The sequence below is a fragment of the Catharus ustulatus genome, chromosome Z, assembly GCF_009819885.2.
Source record: "Catharus ustulatus isolate bCatUst1 chromosome Z, bCatUst1.pri.v2, whole genome shotgun sequence".
Classification (NCBI taxonomy): domain Eukaryota; kingdom Metazoa; phylum Chordata; class Aves; order Passeriformes; family Turdidae; genus Catharus; species Catharus ustulatus.
The window spans coordinates 6749043-6769725 of record NC_046262.2 but is presented as its reverse complement, the minus strand read 5'-3'; the positions used below and the strand labels follow the sequence as shown (position 1 = coordinate 6769725).

The window sequence follows — 20683 nt, the reverse complement described above, 5'->3', positions numbered from 1 at the left end:
GACTAGCCTATGGGAGTTTACTGCTATGCATGTAAATGAGGACATACATACAAATATGCAGAACAGACAAGTGAAAATATACAGCATCTCTTTAAAATGAAATACTTTGATTGCTCCAATCACAAGAAGTTGTAAAACTACCCTGAAGAATTAACAGCCTCAGTACATGCTAACTACATCCATCATAAATTCGTCTTTAGTTTCTGTTATCATATCACTGTCTCTTGGGACCCCCAGTCCTGTCATCATTTACCCTTTATAATTTATTCAGCTTGTACTTGCCTGAATCCTTTCTACTTATCATTCATCTTTACAGTTGTACATAAAATTAGATTGATCCTCCTATGGCAGACACGTCAGAGAGAAAAGTTGTCATTGAATAACACATAAAGCAAATGAAGGTCCAGCAAAAGCTTTTGTTGAATAACTTGGAAATCATCCTCTGAGATCCAAAAGTTGTCAAATTAAAAATACAACACTATGCTACCTTTATAATTTTTTTTTTTCACATAATTTTTCAATTGCCACCACATCTCAGGCAGGGCTGGGAAGCCCTTGTCCCATTTTGTGTCTCAGGCTGAGCGTGGTTAGCCCTCACAAAGGTGATGAATTCACCAGTCTCAGCTGAGATAACAGTGTGCATCCAACACACCAGTCCTGTCAGGTTGCTGGCACTGTGCTCTTTCTCTGCAAACCTCTTTGGACTGGGTAGCAGAGAGAGAGTTTACTTTGTATTCTAGAGGCTGCCTTATAGGGATACAGAAGCCAATCTTTAACTAGTGAAATGGAACTTTAATGTTTACCAAGCAGATAGGACCCAGGTGTTTCATCTCATCTGGTGAACAGAACAGCACTGTCAAACTACAGGGGTTTTTAGCAAATGGAAACTGCATACAGCTTCCTCTTGCTCTCCCCTGCCCTGCTTTATCCAAAACAAGATCCTAAAGTACTTTTACTGGCTGGCCACTCAGAAGGAAGAAACAAGGGGTAAAAAAAAAAAATATATATCACTTTAAGCATGACATTGACATCCAGAGATCTTAAAAGGAGAATTTCTACAGAATTTCTGAAGGACTGGGATTTTTTTTTCTGTTTTTCTTTTATTTTCTTTTTTTTTTTTTCCTAAGTCTCTTCCCTCAAATCTGGTTTTATTCCTTTTCATCTTCATTTTTAACTTCAGAAAACAGACATGTTTCTCCCAAGGGAACAATTAAATGTGTTTTCTTTCAAAATCTAAAGGGCATGGTGAGCAGGCTGTGTGTTCAGCAGGCTACTTTAATCAATGGAACCCATCCAGCCTACCACTGCTGACCAAATTGCAATTTACATCAGTAGAGAAAAACTTTTGAAATGGGAAGTTGTGGGAATATAATACCATTTTTGGCACAACACAGCATGCAGGGTGATATGTGGTTTAATGGTTCTCTAACAAGCTTTTGGATAAAGCTTTGAAACATTTTAAAAAAAAATTAAAAAGACAATAAGACGGTAAAATTTCAAGGTCTGCTTAAACAGTGAAATCCATGCTATATGTGCAGGACTTCTGAAGTCCACATGACACTTATGTCTCATTTAAGCCTTATTACATGGATTTAAGAGAGGCCAGACTTTGCAGGGTACCCTCCCTCCTCTCTCCTATGCTCGGGTGTCTTTCCTCACATATACATTAAAAATTAAATCAGGTAAGACCAGTAATATTGGAAAAAACATTTTTATTAAAACAAATAAACAAACAAACAAAAATCCAAATCAAAACAAGAAAAACCTCAACAGGAAAAAAAAACCAAACAAAAAAACAAACCAGAAAATACAGGAAAAAACCCCAAACTGTGGGCAACTTTGATTAGATGGAGGGGTTTGTTTCTTTAAGAAATGGATTTAATATGAGTTTTACGAGTTCACCTGTCTTCTAATGTTAAAGATGCATATTTTTGCATATAATGAATAAAACAGAATGCATTTTTTTCTAGATGGCAAGAAGAGACAAAGAATATCAGGACAGTTAGGGAGAAAACTAATTATGTTACGCACTGAGAAATTTAGCATACCAGTAGTACCACTGTCTCTTTCAAGAGGAATAGATACAGTCAGAAAACCCAGCCTATTTCCCAGACTGAACAAGCCCTGCAGATTGCTGAGGTTAACAGTTTCGTACATACTTAATTTCATAGTTATTCTTTGCAAGTCTTACAGGATGGTTTTAACATTATGCAAAGAGACAGTGCCTCCAACCAAGTATACATGGACTGTTCCCTCCCGTTGCCTGAGAGAGCTACAAAGAACTAGGGGAAGAAAAATGCTGCTGTGCTTATCATACAAGAGCTCAGTTTATTTGTGCTATAAATAAAAGTAGATCTTGATAGCGTAATTACATTTCTCAGCATTATCCTCTGCCATTCACTTGAGAAAGAAAAAAGAAAGGGGAGAAAAAGTTCACTTCACTATAATTTGTAATCAAAATGACTACACTTAAAACATAATTTTATTTCCCCGATTTCATTTCCTGTGGAGCTTTGTGGGGCAAATAGATAATATTATACAAAATCTGCAGGCAGATAATTCTCCCATACGTTGCACTGTCATTGTCGAGATCACTTCCCCCCACCTCGCCTTGCTTTCCTCGGGACCATGGCCTGTGGTTTTGATATTGCATTTTATCATTGTGGGATATATCAGCCTCAGAAATCCCAGAGGTGAATCAACTTTTACTTTCTCTAATTTCCCTCTCTTGCTCCCCTAAATTACTCTCTCTTGCCTTAATTCACTTTTTTATAACTCAAGTTAAAAAAAAAAAAAAAAAAAAAAGGTGGTTTCCCACTATGAAGGATTAGCACAGATTATGGTGAACAGTGTTAATTATAGGTGAGGAAAAAGAATAGTGCATCTCTCCAATCTGTTCTTGATTTCCCCCGTGTCTGTCTGTCTGGTAATAAGCCTCCTTTAATCTGGCAGTCCCCTTGGTGAAATCAGCGCCATGGACAGCAATATTGATTGCTTCTGAGAAACCATCACAGCTGCTCAACCAAATTACCTTTGATATGTGACCTTTAATGTAATTACTGCAACATCAAAGCATTTCTATAAATTATTAAAGAACTAATATACTTTATCATCCAGCCACTCTATTATATGTAAAATAAACAATCTCAAGTAAACACCAGAATTTGAATTGTCCAACAATCACAAAGTGCTCTTTACACATACATACACACTGTGCTACATTAACCATTTTAGGCAAAACAATTTCAAAATCTTCAAAAGAACCTAATTTACTCATTCAGATGAAGAAGATCCAACTGATAGGTTTATGTTTTACATTCCATTCTAGTTGCTTCAAAATATCTATCATGATTCCTTCCCACCCAAAAACAAAGTGCCATAAAGACTTTATTAATCAACACATACCTTGGAAGTCTTTTGATTATTCCACAAGATGAGTTTATGTCCTACATATAACATAGAAATATGTGAAACATATTTCTGTCATCTTACAAAGCACATCCAGAAAGTAATTACTGTAAAATATGTGCATGTAGCCACTCCACTGAAAACAAAGTGATACATAGCTGAAAGGCAAGGCATCTGAATCTGGACAAAACCTCCTCATGCCTCAACATCTCCATACATTACCATTCATGTGCATATTATTAAAAATTACTCAGTTCTGTGTTTTATAATACAAAGAATGCAAAGAACAATGTTGTAGCAGTTTTCTCTTTTGTACAAGAAAGTGTACAGTTTCCTGGGGAATGGGAAAGAATGGCTTAGTCTACTATTATTTATTTTTCCTATACCATGACTGTTAATTGTTTTTGATGCCTTCTCAGTCATGCTGTTTGTGTCACAGACAGTGGAGTGTCAAGAGAAGATGTTATATATGTTTCATTTGTAAACTTATGTGAATAAGGACTTAGACCCCTGACCTTAAAAGTGCCTCTTATTTTATGGTGATGAACTATGGTTGATATTTTTGGTGCATGTTATCAAGAACAGTCAGGTAAGTCATAAATAATTCTCTGCTACTCAGATAGGAACCATAAAACAGTATCCAGGCATGATACTTTATCAAGAGACAAGACTGGTTTCCTTAAATAAACTACAGTGACATCATTCAGAGGATGAGTTCAGAAACTTGGCAGAAAGCTGCATGAAGAGGGTTTGCTGGTGGAAAGTAAACCTTTACCCTGAGACAAATAGAACTGGAAATGAAAGGGATGGGAAAATCAGTGTTCAGAACTCTAAGAAACCTGGTTGCTCTTTTAGATAGAGGATTCACTGTTCCCAGTTCAATGAGATCCTGATGTGTCTCCTGAAAGTGTATAAAAAAACAACAAAAAGAGAAAGCCTTCTAGAGGCAGTGTGGCCAGTAGGAGTAGAGGTAACAGAGATTACACAAACCAAGGAAGAAATTGTTTCCCTGTAGTCTAGAATCAGTCAGTGCAGCTTTTGAAGAAAATTTTGATCCTAAATCAAAAGATGGTTGAATTTTATCACTGTTTTCACAAGAAAACAGTTTTGACTTTAAGACTTTTGCGATTTGAAGTCTCTAACACTGAGATTGAGATTCAGAACTGTGAACAGATAAAGAATTTAGAAAAAAAAGTCCTAAATCACCACTTGCCCTCTCTCTTTAACACCTGAGTCCTCAACTTCACTGACCCAGTGTTCTTGAAGATATTATCATCATATAATTTCAGAATGAGATTTTAAACTCATAGAGAAGATATAGTTCCATGTGCAAGTGAATGATCTGGCTTCTAATGAGAAAAGCAAACAGTCTCAGTGGAAAATCTGGAATTTCAATTAGTCTCTTTTTTAAATACACAACACCCTATTCATCACATCTCTAGTTTTGATAAATACATATTTTATTTCAAGAAAATTTTATTTCAGAAAATTTCATGTTCAAATGTTACCTGATACATTCTTATTCAACATATTCTCATTTTATTTTCCCATCCAGTTTTATCATTCAGAAAAGAGAGAAGCAAAAGCAAAACCTTGGAAGGGGGAGGAGGAATAAAAACGTAAGCCCCCAAGACTGAAGTTACTTTCAATCTGCTGCTGAGGAGTTTTTAGAAAAAAAATAATTCAGAGGGAGTTGTCAGCTGACAGAAATATTTTTAGGCAATGAAGTATGTATATATTTGCATAAGGTATGGCCTTTTAAGCAAAGATAGATGTAGATGAGCAAGTGCGTGGGCATCTCCAAACTGGCAAGGTGGCTTAGAGATAGGTAAATAGACCCAGGATGATGGAAAAAAAGCAGACCAGAATCAACACTTTCCTCAGAACACAGAGCAAGGGATGTGTCTTAGAGCTGGTGGAAAGGTAGGTTACAGCTACACAGGAATCCATCATTCAACACCAGCTAATAAAGACAGACTTTTGGATAGATTTCCTCTCAGTTTAGATGCAACCTGGAGCCATCAGAAGCCCACTCCTAGTTATGTGATCACTGGCTCCTGGTCCTTGTGAAACCAGCCCCATTCCAGCTACAGGAGCACTTGGCTGTTCCCAATCCACGTACTCTGGTTGAATCTAAATTGTCTCTCTGCCTCCCCGGGGCAACCACTTAACTAGAAACCCAACCCAGCAGGGCAGGTCTTCCCCACATAATGCTGATTCTATTTTTAGTTCTGCTTGTGTTGTCTGAACCTTAGATCTTGCTCATGTGAATAATTTTCCTCATTATCTCGTGTGCGTCTTTCCTCTCTCTCTCTTTTCTCCTTGTCTCACCGCCTTTCCAATCTGCTACAGCTGCTTGAATACTAAAGTAACTGAGTCAAACCACTTTGTCATCAGGAATATGTTTTCATTCTGTGATAACTCAATAATGTGATCTGTTTCTTGATTTCTTGCTGCCAAACCTTGCTGCAGAGAAGAAAAGTAGTGAGAGGAAGCACCTGGTGAGAGGACTTCCTACATTTCAGAATGGTCAGAATCCTAAAGCAGTTCCTCAGCTGAGTAAGGCTGTTAGAATCCAGTCCACAACCAGCTGCTTACTGTTTTACTGACTCCCAATAAGGTCAAAAAAGCTTCTAGTTTTGTGCATGGAAACCATTTGGGTGGGTTGGTGGTATCTTGGTTTTATTAGTACAACGCAAATAATGAACCATCCAAACAAACGGAGACTTCATGCTTCCAAATCTGAGATGAGAACACCATATGCAACCCATTATAGATTTAAAAAGAAAGAAAAGGGAAAAAATAAAAGAAAAACAAAAAAAAAAAGTTATCAGTCTGGACTCACCCCCGGCAGAGTCTTCTGTTCATGCAGTGCGCTCTGGGCCTTTAGAGCAGACTCCCTTTCGCAGTATGTTAGGAAGGCACAGCCTGAAAAGAAAAAGAAAAACCTCAGCAACAGTACTATTTCAGAGAAGATCCTTCTGAAATTGAGACATAGAACAAACCACTTTCCTGTCATCATCCCATTCCCAGTAAATCAATCATAAAATTCTCTCCTTAGTGTGTCGGTAGTAAGAGTCAAGAAGTGAAGCTAAAACAGCTTCCTCTGAGCCCCAGTGGAAAGTGAGCAGCAGTGTACCTGAGTGCTTATTTTTCCTTCAAAACATGCTGAGGTGTCAGCTGCATGAGGCTGCACAGGATTAGGGATCTCAGAGGTTCCATAGGATGGCAAGGTGGGGCATGGATCCCAGTCCTGCTCCAGCAGCAGCACTGGGAACAAGCCCCTTGGCTGCCATACCCTAAAAGGTCTCATGCCTTTGTTTTGTACCAAGTGCTTTAAGAAAAGGGCAGACAAGGACTTTGAACTTCCTACTGCAGAGGAAAATTTCTATTGTTTAGCCTGACCTGCACCAGAAACTCATTGCTCTTTTTGCATCACTCCAGAAAGCCATCTCCCTGCACTGGCTGCTGCAAGGACTCACTGGCTTCCAGTCATAAACACAATCATGCCAAAGCCCAAACAATCACTCCAAAACACCCCTGACCCACAGATCACTCCAACTTCAGAGATGAACCAATGGGTTACATCTTTGATTCTTCCAAAGATTAACTTATCAACTACAAAGCCTAAAGCCCTGTCCAGGTAGAACCCTGCTGTGGCTTCGTTCCCCACCTCTATCTTCCCTTCTGGTAAAACTGGTTGATGTTGCAATATCCTACTCCAGTTGTGTGTCTGATGTGATCAAATTATTTCTTCTTACTGCAGTATACTGAAAACCTGCCAGTTCCTGCAGCAAAAAAAAAGTGCTTGTTATGCAGAAGACATTTTCTCTGAAATTACTACAGAATATCTCCAGCTCCTTGAAATGGAGGTATCATATCTTTCAAGGTTCAGGCAGCATGTCTTCCAAGAGCAGCACAAGTACAGAGAAACTACCAAAGAAATAAACAAGTCCCATAACCTCATCCTGACCCTCCTACCCTCTCCTCAAGAATATATAAAGTACAGAACAGGTGAGCAAACAGTAGACTGTAAACTTCTTTTCAGCTTTCATTGCCACTGTGAGCATTTTGTCCATGCAATGTTCAATGTTTTTTCCAAATTGTTTCCTTAGATAATATCACAGAAGAAATACACACTTTTACATGTGTTTAATAGATTAGTACATACAAGAAAATAGGATTTTTTTTCTGTAAATTTTTAATTTTTTTCCTTAAAGATTGTCCTGTGGAAGTCACCCTACTCTTCTCACAATGAAGCTATGATATGGCATGAAAAAGAATAAAAATAATTTTTTTTTCACTATTTCTTTTCCTGAATTACTTTCTGGGATTCTTCTTACTGTCTGTCTGTTTAAGCCAATCACATTTATTATGTGTCAATAATTGAGATTCAGACGCAGAAGGTGACAATCAAAAAAGGAGACTGAACATCATCAAAAGTTTGCGTACAGTAATTTCACGATTATAAGCCGCACTGACTATAAGCCGCATCTCCGGGTGCTGGCAACTTTTCATTCTTTGTCCATACATAAGCTGCACCTGATTATAAGCCGCATGTTACAATACAGAGTGTGATAAAAGGTATCTGTTCTATCACCATCTGTTGAGGGTGGGGGCAGTGATCCTTATCTCAATGGCAGATAATCTGCTAATGGGCCATCCATTGAAACCAGGCAGGGCATTGTTCTTTATCTTTTCACAACCCATCCTCCCTCCAGCCAGTCATTTTCTGCTCATGGCCATTGAGTCCCACTGTGTGACTGATAAAATTACTGCTTCCCATTGGAAGTTGCTCCAGCCAGGGGGAAGAGTCCAATATTTCTTACCAAGATAAAAACAGAGGTTTTGGGACGCTAAGGGAGCCCCTTTCTCCACTGGACTCCAGAGGAAAACCGGATTTCTCCACATCACCAGTGGAGCTCCGGAGGGAAACTGCACCTTGTACAGGAGCACTGCTCCAGCTGAGCCACATCTGTCACTGCAGGAGGATGCAGCCACCATGGAATGGGACTGCTGCCAACACCCTGCCTGATGGGGTGTCAGGTTGTACTCTGACTTTGTCAGGGTTTGGAGCTTGTTTCTTTGTAGTACTGTATTTCTATTTTAATTCCCTAGAAAAGAACTGTTATTCCTAATTCCCATATCTTTGCCTGAGAGCTGCTTGATTTAAAAATTATAATAATTTGGAGGGAGGGGGTTTACATTCTCCATTTCAAAGAGAAGTTCCTGCCTTTCTCAGTAGACACCTGTCCTCCAAACTAAAACAGCAACTTTTTGTTCTTTGTCCATATATAAACCGCACCTGATTATAAGCCGCACTTTGGGTTCAGACCAAAATTTTCGTCAAAATGGTGTGGCTTATAATCGTGAAATTACTGTACTTTGAATTATTTTGATTTGTTCCCCTCTAAACGGATGAGTTTTCAGTTCGTCTTTCTCCACTAAAAAAGAGGAAGAAATTGTGGCAGAGAGTTTACAGCTAGCAGAAGTAATGGATTGAAAAGGATCCTTAAAAGTCACCCATAGTCTGATAATCAAATGGGAAAGTATGCTTAAATTTAATTTCAGTGCTAAATCACAGGCTGAGAGCCCTCTGTTTACTAGGCACAATAAGAAAGTCTCCCTTTAGCAGCAGACGTGGAGCAGCTGATACAGTCTAATTAGGCACATCATAGTACACTGTTATAGAGATAAACTATGCAGTGTAAAGCTCTTATAATGATAGCTGTATTTTTCTCCTCATTGTGATGGCCACGATGACAGTTCAGGGTAACAATGTCCTGCAGCTCCTACAGTACCATGACTGTAATTCAGGCCAAGTAAGCAGAAGACAACTCTTCTCTCAAGGTGGAAATTTTCCACCCAAGATCCACCCTGTGTGTGTGTGTGGAGACAAGTTGTCACCAGGGAGAAATCTCCATGAAGTTCTCTCCAAAACTTTTGTCCAAAGTGGTAGAAGTACCAAACTCCCCAAAACAATGCTCAGAATGCATCCAATTATCACTGGTATAACAAACACAGTGTTATGGATTAAAAGACTTCAAAATCAAAAAGAAATCTCATATGATGAGACAAAAAACCCCATCATTTTCCAGAGATAAAATGAATGCTCTTCTTTTTCTCTTCTCATTCATATATCACGCACACAAATTGCAATCTATCCCACACATGTTGGGTAAAAAGTAATATCTTTATGAAAAATAATGTCTTGTTTATTTTAAGTAAGACTTAGTTGCTTAGAGACAGTAAGAAGTTCCATCCAAGCAGTGGACAAATGAAATAGAGATTAATGTTCATAGCAGGCCTCAAACCTAACTTGAAAAGGACAGTTTATGGGGAATTTTTGTCTTCCCTTTCCTTACCACAAGATTGCTGTGGAAGACACATTGCAGCATTGGCCATCAGCTAAAATAGTATTTTTTCAAAACACGAGGCCTCTTATAAAACAATGTATATCTATTATTCCATTCTGCAATAATTTCACCTCCTTGTGCATTAGGGTGAAAGGAAATACTCTTTCTTGCACCACCCTACCGTCCTCCTGAAACATCAACATTGATCTCTGCTTTGCACTGTGATGTTTAATGGAATGATGACTGAAAAAGGTGTCTTTCAGGTGTTACTTTTCCTAGGCCACCTCTTTCAATGTGCCTCCACATGACCCCTCCAAAGGGCTCTTCCTTCCTGGAGAATGTTGCTTAGAAAGCACACTAGACACTCAGGTTAACACTATGGAATACAGCACCCTAAGCAACTGAATCTTGAAATAATGTCATATGGAGCAGCTATGTTGAGGGTTTTTTTCAGAGAAAAGAAAATGAAAAAAAAAAGTGTTTTGTTTTTTGTATATTTTTTTTCTTCTTTTCATTTTGATTTCCCAGATGGAACTCAATTTCAGAACAATCAATTTTCCCTGCTGAACCTCATGATTGTGTACAGAACCACTTATTTCACAGGAGAAAAAAAAAAAAGTTTTTCATAGTAAACTCCTAAGTAGTTCAACTTAACTACTCACTTGCCATCAGCTGTTTGGTCTGGGTGTGATCATGACTTCTGGGAGGAAGGCTTCATATTCCACTACAAAACATTTGCACCAACCACCCCCTTTGAATTGCCCATGTTCAGCAGTATAATGAGCATTTCTCAATGTATCTCCTAAGTAAGGATAGTGTGAAAGCAACGCATTATTTCTATGCTCCACTTCTATGGGTGTTAATGACTCAGTCAGTACAGTGTTTGTAATTATATCAGAATTTAAACAAAAAATTCTAATTGACTAATTATTGATAATGAAGGGCTCAGTCCAAACTGTTCCTAATTTCAATTTCATTTTCCTCAAATACACCATGCATTCCAGACATATGTCAATCAGCTAAAAGTGCTTTGTTTGGATTGTGTCTTTCCAGCTGTTCATTTGCTAGCAGTGGACAGCTTTTGGGCCAACACATAAACATCTGGAAACTCCCACCTGCCAATTAACTCTGAACCTATTGATCTGCAGTCTCTTGGAAGCATGAGGACATAGCAAGTTGTCTCCTGGGAAACAGGATTGTTAAAGAGGTGGTGGGAAACAAAAACAAAAGCATGAGATGGAAAAGAAATTATAAAAGCTCTATTTTAATTTTATCTCCAGAGAATTCAAGAGTGCAAATAATAATTGTATGAGATACAGGTGGATAATGATTGTGGTAATGGCAACTTCAACTTCATAGTAAACCTCCAAAAGATTTTGCACAAGCCTAGGAGGCAAAACTGTCAGGAGACACACTATGAACTGAACAGAATAATTCTGAAAACTGAGAGCCAGTCACACAACCTGAGGTGAACAAGGCAAAGGCAGGACCTGGGAGAATGGACAACAGCCCAATTTAGCAGAAGATCTGGTTTGAGACTATCTGAGGAACCTCAAAATGCACAGGTTCATAGAACCTGATGAGATGAATCCATGGGTTCAGAGGGAACTGGCAAGTGAAGTGGTTTAACTACTGTCCATCATATTTGGGAGACCAGCAAAATACCCACTGACTGGAAAAGAGGGGAAAAAAATCCCTATTTGTCAAAGAGAACCTAGAAAGACCCAGGGAACTGCAAGCCACGTTGGGTAGGAGCAGAGCTACTTGGAAAATAAGGATGTGCTTAGTGACAGTCAGCGTGGCTCCACAAATGGCAAATTGTACCTGGAAAACTCATGAGCCTTCTACAACAGGACTGTGGCATTGGTGGAAAGGGGGAAAGCAACTGACAGCATCTACCTGGATTTGACACTGCCTCATGAAACATCCTTGTGTCTAAAATGGAGAAATATTGATTTCAGGGATGGGCCAGTGGAATTGACTGGATAGCCACACTCATTGCTGCCAATGGCTTGATATCCAAGTGGAGAGCAATGGCAAGTTGTGCTCCTGTTCCTCAGGATTTGGTATTTGAACTGGTGCTGTTTTACATCTTTGCTGGCAACATGGACACTGGGTTTCAGTGCACCTTCAACAGGATTACCTTGAAACAGAAACCTAGTTTGTGGAGCAGTTGACACTCTGGAGCGGAGGGACTCCAGGAGTTGACACTGTGCCATCCAGAGGGATGTTGAGAGGCTTGAGAGGCTGTCCCATGCAAACCTTGTGAAGTTCAGCAAGACCAAGTGCAAAGCCTTTTATCCATTTTGGGACAAACCCAAGCACAAATACGGACTGGGCAGAGAATGCACTGAGAGAAGTCCTGCCAAGAAGGACTTGGGGCAATGCACACTGGTAGCCCAAAAAGCCAACCATGCCCTGGGCTGCAGCAAAAGAGCAGTGTCCATCAGGTTAAGGGGGTGATTTTCCTCTCTAGTCCACACTTATGAGAACACACTTGGAGTACTGCTTTCATTTCTGGAGTCACAAACTTAAGAAGGATGTGGAGCTGTTGGAGAGAGTCCAGAGGAGACCACAAACAGGATCAGAGGGCCTGGGGCACCTCTTTTGTAAAAACAAGTTGAGAGAGTTGAGTTTGTTCAGCATGGAGAAAAGAAAGCTCTGGGGACATCTAATTTAAGGAGCTGCAAGACAGCTAGAGGGAGACAGAAAAAAGGGAAAGATGGTTTAAGACTTGAAGAGGGTAGATTTGCATCAGACATTAGGGAAAAAAAAATACTGTGAAGATGATGAGGCACTCTAACAGGTTTCCCAAAGAAGTTGTGGATGCCTCATCCTTAGAAATGTTCAAGGCCAGGCTGGATGAGGCTTGGTGCCTTGGTCTAGCAGAAGATGGACCTGACCGTGGCAGGGGAGCTGGAACAAAGAGGTGAAATTCCATTGATGATTTGAGCCTTAATCCAGTGCCTCTCTTGGAAGAATTCTTGGCTCAGATGCTCACCTCAGTCACGATAATCCAGAACAGTCAGGATAACCCTGGGCATTGAGACTGATCTATGTCAGTTTTTAATTCACAAACTTTTGTGACTACAGCGTATGCACTCAACCAGTTATCACAGCTTGGCTGACAGGTGATAACTTCTGAAACTACAGCTCTTCCAATGCTTCTGAGTGTAACTAAAATCAGAAACATTGCCCAAAAAAAGATAAAACTTCCACAAGACTGTCAGTTGTTGTTTTTTCTTCTTTGAGTCAAATACTTTCTTGCTTTTAGTTATAATTACATTAGTTACAGTGAGGATTTCCTTAATTGGCCTTTCTGTGTTGTGGTAGGTTAGAATTCTGCACAGCACATGAACTAGTGAACAAGAAGAAAGAACATGGATGAGCTCACAGTGTCTACCTTTTCCCCTACCATCTTTAGTGTACCTCACAGCCTAAAACCCCACAGAGAAACCAAAGGTTTTACTCCAGAAGAGCACTATGGACTTTCAAAAAGCATATGAAATCCAAGCACAACTCTCCAAGACCCTCATGCTGTACACTGAAAATGGAGGGGGCTAGTAATTCTGCACACCTTGGGTCACGGGCTAGTGCTCCAAGTCAAGAAGAGCTGCAGTCTTCTAGAGGAGCTGGTTTGAAAGAAAAATTTCACATTGCTGGGAAAGAGAAAATAGAAACTCTTAACTGGTCACAGGTCTGAGCATCTCATTTAGCGATTCCTCAATTTCTCTGTGCCCTAATTACCTTTGAAAAATTAGACCAAGATATATGAGTTATTTGTGGTGGACCAGAGATCTGTGTCCCATTTTCCAGACTCCAGGTTTGTGTTTTAAGAGAGCTCCTTCTCTGAAAATAAAGAAGTTCATTGCTTCAAAATTCAGAGATCTGTTATATAGAGAAAGATCATGATACTTAAGAAAACTCTTGCCTTAAAATCAACATCTCAGGTTACGTCTCCCAGCTAGGATTTCAAAGTGAAAAAGAAATCCTTTTTCGCTTTAGCTATCCTAGCTCTACATGTCTGGTTTTGAAACAATTCTCATTTGCTCTGTCTACAGTGGACTGCCCAAGGTTTAATCACTTGAGGGTTTCAGAGATTGAGCTGAATTTTCTTCAGGGAGACACAATCAATAAAGACTTTTGGAACTGGAAATGTTTTATCCAATTTCTTCATCTGTTTCTCTCTCAGTGATTAACTACCTTCTGACAAAAGTTAACATCTTTGCTGGTAAAGAACATTCACTTGGCTAGAACTTTCTTTTTCTCCATCTCCCCTGCTGCAAAACAACTGAACACTAACTGTTTAGAGAAAAAGATAGGAATAAAAATCTTCCCAGATATCAGCTTCCCTGTCAATTATATTGCAAGACAGATTAACATCCGAAATGCCCTGCTGTGTGGAATGCTAATTTTCTTTTTCCTCTTATGCTATTTTCCATTAACTATTATGTTGCTGTAATATTCCTGCTATAGATAACTTGATAGGGTTCTCTGTGTTAAAAGCATGCAAAAGACCCACTCATATACATTCATGAACCAATACTAAAAAACAAATTAGAGGCTGAATCTGAAAATGCAGAAGTTAGCCATATTTACAGAATATTAGCTCACTTAAAATGCATTTATGATAGCTCAAAATGAGACATTGATATGCACAGTCCAAATCAGAGTGAGTCCTCAGTGTAAGCTGTGTTTAATTATATTTAGCATTGTCCAGGCAGGCAGCAGAGACTTGAGCATCTGTTGGTTTATGTTTCAACAACGCAGACAATGGTTTTGTCTTGATTTTTGATAACAAGTAGGGTTTTTTTAATGAAAGCATCAGTTTTCAAAAGTCAGAATTTCTCATAGAAATTTTTTAACAAAATAGTTCACCGAGATCTCAGCCCCATGATACCATTACTGACAAGATCCTACAGCAAGAGTAATTTATTCCAGGACAACCTAATCTGGGCTCTAATCTGGATCAGACAAGCAGGGTCTCTCTTGAGTGCAGAGCTTTGACACAGAGGAGCACATTGTCACTGGCAGACCCCCAAGGCTTCATGTTCACTTTTAAAGTAACACCACAGTTTCCTTGCCTCCACACCACTGCAAAGCTGGAAGGCTTCTGATCTGACAAACTTTCTTCCCCAGGATGGGGGAGCAATTTCTGGCTCTGATTCACACATAGATGTTCTCTTCCTGGGGTCTTGAAATTTCATTCTAAAGTTGCTTTGAATGATCCTTTGCTGGCTGATACACTCAAAGCAAGGTGGAGAATGAACCATTGATTTGACATACCATGTACCAGATCCTGTTCTCTCATAACTGCCAGTGTTTCAGCTTTAAATTTCATCCTGAAACTTCTGATATAATTTTGATCCTCCCAGCCAAGTCAACAGAAGACTCACTGCTCAAGTTTCTGAAGTTCTGACTATCCAGAACGTTTTCCCCTAATACAGGTGTCTAATTTCCATACACACAAGAAATGGCCAATGAATAGGCTCTCCGTTATAAAAATCAGAATGCAGATTATTGGTTAAAATAGTTGTCTACCACAGAGGGTTTTGGTGTCCCTAATGCCTTGAAATATTTAATGCTTCGAGTTGCAGTGGAAAACATACTTTTAAACAGCTTCACATCAATTTCTCATTTGTTGCCTAATATCTGTGGATTGTATGTTATAAGGAGAGGTGTATGTCTTCAAGTCCTATTAATCAAACAATTAGGGCATGTTTTTGATTTAAAATAAAAAGAAACAGTTATTAAAGTAAAAATAATAGTCAAGTGGTTTTCTGGACCAAACAACAGTGTTCCCAGTGTTTCAGAACTCTGTCATTGGTGAGAGAGTGATGAACAAACTCTGGAGATCACTCATGAGAAAAGAAGATTTCAGTTTGTACTCCATAATGATGCATCAAGTTCAAGTTAAAATCGTGATTATCTCTAGGTTTGAATCACTCCAACCTACCTATTACTTCAAAGAAAATCCAACATAATTATGTTACCCATTTTACATTGCAGCCTCAGTTCTTGTTTGCAGTAAGGCGATAAAGAAAAAGATATAGAAGTTGAGGGAGTTTTGTGTCGTGTGATTTGCTAGTGAAAGTCAGGAGAATATAATCCTGCTGTTGAAACAGTAACACTTAAATTCAGAATGTTAGGGGTTAAACCTCCTTAGAGTACATGCATTAATTAGACTCTGTACCTGCTGTTCTGGGTCCTGCCTTTTGAGTTCTTTCTATTGTTAGCAGCATATGAATAACTCAGTGGATTTTCTAAAACATTTAGCTCCTTCAGAAACTTTTCCTCTTCATTTTGTTTTGATTTTTGGATTCACTTCTTTTGGAAAAACTTCTTTGAGTATGCTCAACTATTCTCTAGAGGTTATGTTACTGTTAAACAACAATCACTTTCAATGCCTTGAATCTTAGCAAAATAAAGCTAAAGCAAAACCATCTCTAAACTAATTAGACTGCTTTGCTACTTACAGCTTTGTCCAAGCCTTTCTTTTCTGCATCTATATAGAGTGGGTTTGATTTGTTGGGTTTTATTTTTTCTTTTCTGTTGCTTTGTTGGTTTTTTTTTCCCCTTTACTGCTCATTATCTTTCACAAGGGTGAGGAACAGACATTTCTTGGAAAATAGCATCAAGTCTATGTGCAGGAAAGGTATTTGTATTTTTGCATAAGAAAAGTTGGTATTTTCACCCTTAAAAAATGTCAGGGCCATGAAGCAAACATCTTGTTGATAGCATCATCAAATGATTAGTTATTTATGCTTTTGTCTCAGAAACATGTAAGTAGCTTGTTCTAAATACAGACTTGTATGCTCTTTAAACAACCTCATATTCTTTATTCTCTCAGACAGGGCACAAGTGTCAATACAGATTTCTGACATTTCCAGCTCAAGGTTGGAAGAAAAAGGCACTAAAAAAACTGTAGAAAAGAGCTATTATTAGACAACTCCTGGCCCATTCAGAAACAAACTATTGTAATTATCTCTATAGAGTTTTTGTCCTTACCAAGTTTGCCAGCCCAGAGTTTTCTGATTCGGGAAATTTGTATTCAAAATGGTCTCAAAATCAACCTCATTACTCACAGTTACTGAGTTTGTCTCCACACCACATATGTAAGAGCTGTAAATTGGACACCATCAGAACCTCTCTGCTAAGTTCCACAAGGTTTTGTTAAGTTTGAATTCAGGGAAGAGCATCCGAAGCCACCTAAGGATTTTTATGTTACAAACGCAAATCCAAACCCACAAAGAATGTATTTCCTGATTCCAGCTGATATAGAAATGAAAATCTTTAAGCAGCATCTGCTCCTACAAGATGATCACCCTGAGACTAGAAGTCTCCAGAAACTTGTAAGAGTCACAATATGAGCCAGAGAAAACTCTACAATACCAGCTGGCTTCATGAGATTTCTGGAGACAAATTTCAGCTGTCAGAACAATTAACATCCAAGCTCCCATAACCAGATGCTGTTTTCCATATGTTTTGACTTTGAATAGCTTCTTCTATTCTCTAAGAGATGTTGGAAGCAAATAAGTATTGTCTCTTATCACCTATTTCTTTCTCTTTATCCTCCTTTCTCAATTTGGCTTGTTCTTTAAGTATAGGTGGTGGAATGGTATGAAGTAGGATCAAATTCTTCTGCAAGATTTCAGGGATGAAGTAATCCTCTTAATCAACAAACCTCTATCTTCCTAGGGCTGAGAACCACAAGGCACACTCTGTGTGTGTGGATGAGAGGGAGAGGGAGGTGAAATGAAGGGAGCATGGCAGGAGAAAGATGGGAAGGGCTTCTCAAAGGCCCAATCAATCAGTTGTAACACGAAGGAAGAGAGGTCTGTCTTGTGGGCCAGGGCTTCCACTGCCTCTGGCAAAGAGCTCTAAGCTGAGCTTAGTTGAGGTAAGTTTGCATGGTACAAGCTTCCTTTAAGGGCCTGGCTCACGCATAAGTAACCCAGGAACCTAGACAAGGCAAGCAGAGACTGAAAGGAGATTTCACCACCTCTCCAAAGCCACACAAAGAGTTAGTTGTAAACTTCAAGTTCGAACCCGAAATCTCCCAAGGGTCTACCTAGACCTATGAGCACCTATCAGTCTGTTTTTCTTGAGCGTGGGCACATTCCTGTGCAGACTCACAAATACATTACTTAGCCAATATATTATCTCAAAATGGTAACCTGGGAAAACTCTGTTGTCCCTTGTATCCAGGTGCATTTTCCCATCCTACTGTGGGACAAAGTTCTTGGGTAACAAGTTTGAAACAAACTGTGTGAATTTAAGCCTAAGACTTCAGATTTCTACAAAAGGTATAAGGATGTAATCTTTGAAGTGAAAAAGAAACAGTGAATTTAATTAAAACAAGATCTGTGCAATTTACAAGCTTCAGTGCACTAAGTTTAAAAAGGGCTCTTGTCAGGCTGAAGTAAAGGAGGTACAATTTCCTGTCACGTAGAGAACAGAAGGAAAAGTCTGTAGTAATCAACTACCAGAGACATATTTTGATCCCAATTTTTGTTGATCAACTTAAAAATTAGTGAACTGTTAGTATATAGTAAATTGTTTCAATTGAACATTCGAAACAGCTTATAACAGAATTTTTTTTGCTTTGAGAACTGAATTTGTGTTAGATGATGAACAGTGTAGACCACAAAACACTGAGGGCTGGCAGGAGGAACGTGCATGATGAATGTCAGCTGTAGAAGAACTATCTAGTAAAGCAGAAGTTCTGATATTAAATTTAAACAGCACAGCAAAGAAGATTTCACACATCAAGAGGAATGGAGAATAAGTTGCAACAGATCCTAGAGGGTGCTGAGCCCCTTAATAGCATGGTCAGTCACCTGAATCCCAGCTGGGGAGGATTAGCCATGCCCAGAACCTTGCATGGTTCAGCTCTGGAAATACAGGTACAGAATAATCACAGAGGCAAGTGCTCAACAGGACAAATGAAGCTGAAAGGCAGTAATGTCAAAAGACATTTTCAGATGACAGTGGACAATATCACATACAATAGTGTGTATGTCTCTTCCAGATCAAACACCTCCTTCCTTTGGTGCCAATAAAAGCCTACATCTAAAATCATCCTGTCAGCTCTAATCACCTAAAAGTGTTCAGAAACACACGGAAGAAAAAAAAAAATGGAAAAGAAAAGATGAATTTCAGAGATGAGTAATAGAAATTCGTAATGGACTGGGAGGACTGACTTACGAGAGAAGATTAACTAAATGTGTATGACTTGGGTAAATGATGACTCAGGGGGATAGATGATAACGGGCTGCAAATCCTGAAGGCATAAGCACGAAGACTGGAGGAAAGTTGTTCAGGGTGATACTAGGGAACAATAACTAGAGGTAACAACAGGAAATTCAACATTAGAACACTTAGCCTGAGCTTTAGGAATGCTTCCTAACTGTTTAGAATATTGGTGTTTGCTCATCCTGCACAGCCTCAAAGTGTCTTGTGCATCTAAACAACCTGCTAGTCTGGAATATAATTAATTTAATTTTTATTGGCATTTATTTGCATGAGTGTAGTGCATGACCACATAACCTTGGGTTTTCCAGATCATACAAGTTCAAGGGCAATAGTGGAACAATCTCTTAAGCATGACTGAGGGGTGTGTCTGTCTGTGTGTGCTGGAGGCAGGGCTGGAGAAAAGGCAGGGAGGTAAAAGGCTGAAGAATTAAACCAGCATGAAAGGACAGAGGGTACCTCTTCGTGCAAACTTTTAACTCAGTAGTTTTCCAGCACCTTTCTTTGTCACTGTTCCATCTGACTGTTCTGTAAGGCTTTTTTGTACTTAACCTGCTAAAAGGCATAAGGAGAGACAAATTCTTGCAACCCTGGAAGAGAATCACAACCACAGATTCTTAAGCCATTTAGGACAATTGCAAGCGATAAGATGGAAGTTTATGACCCTTCAGAAGGTAAAAGTAAACATTACTAACTGTCTCTCCCAGCCATTAGAGCAAATCAGTCCTTCATGGAACTTTTATTACTTAAGTGACTTGAAACCATAAACAAAAGCTAATACTGATCCAAAAGCAAATGCATTCAGAAGGCCTCCACTTTCCCCCTGCTCCCTATTTCTAACTTTAATGATTCTATCTAGAAGTTTAACGCATTGTCTAACCCAAGAAAAAGCCCATTTTTAAAGAAAACTATTTCAATAGCCTTTCTTGGTAAAAAGAAATCAGTATATCAACTGACTGTGATAAAATTTGCATTAAAGTACCATTCCATCCGTGGTCAGCTGGGCAATTGCCAGTAATTTTCAAGGGGTTGGATGGACCTGAGCAGACAGCCAGTCACCAAATTTTCCTGAGTGGTATAATTGTTTTTTATTTGATTTTTTTTTTTTTTTAATTTTGTAAAGATTAATTTCAGGGAGAAAACTGAGAATCAAACACACACACACACACACACACACAACCTATTATATTTTTTCCCTGTTTTTTTTTGCTTTTTGTGGTTTTTTGTTGTTTTTTTTTTTAAATAAAAGTTTAATATGACATCTTGCTTGGTATTTTAGTATAGATTGAGAAGTTCTTTGCCAAAAATGAACAGAAAGGCATGTCTGTACCAACACAGCACCAGCAAATAGTTCCCAGTGGGGAAGTATTCAGACTGCAGAGCGCTCTCCTCAAAAGAGACTGTTGGAAGCCATTTTGACCAAGACATTAAAAGATAGATGAAAGAAACTTTCTAGGCTACCTCATGAATACAGTGACCTACCAAAATTTTCCCTGTTACCAGTCAATGAATCAGTGGATAGTGAATGCCTGAAAGCAGACACACATCAAAGACGTGGTTACATTTTACTATTTTTTTTCTATCAGGAAAGCTAAAAATAGTGAGCCAGCTGCTGAGTGTCTCTGGGAGGCTAAAACTCACTGGAGAATCCCTGCTGATGTCAGAAA

General features: G+C 38.9%; 1 protein-coding gene across 16 annotated transcripts in view; it reads right to left on the bottom strand.

Moving 5' to 3' along the window:
* Positions 1 to 20683, bottom strand: part of CELF4 (CUGBP Elav-like family member 4) — a 688948-nt gene that overhangs the window by 591344 nt on the left and 76921 nt on the right. For all 16 annotated transcript variants that reach the window (XR_004420789.1, XR_004420790.1, XM_033086042.1 and 13 more), the window contains exon 2: positions 6254 to 6336. Coding sequence is in view for 14 of the 16 variants with exons in the window: in XM_033086042.1 (XP_032941933.1) it covers positions 6254 to 6336 (83 nt within the window). In the remaining 2 variants the exon portion in view is untranslated. The remainder of the gene's footprint in view (positions 1 to 6253; positions 6337 to 20683) is intronic.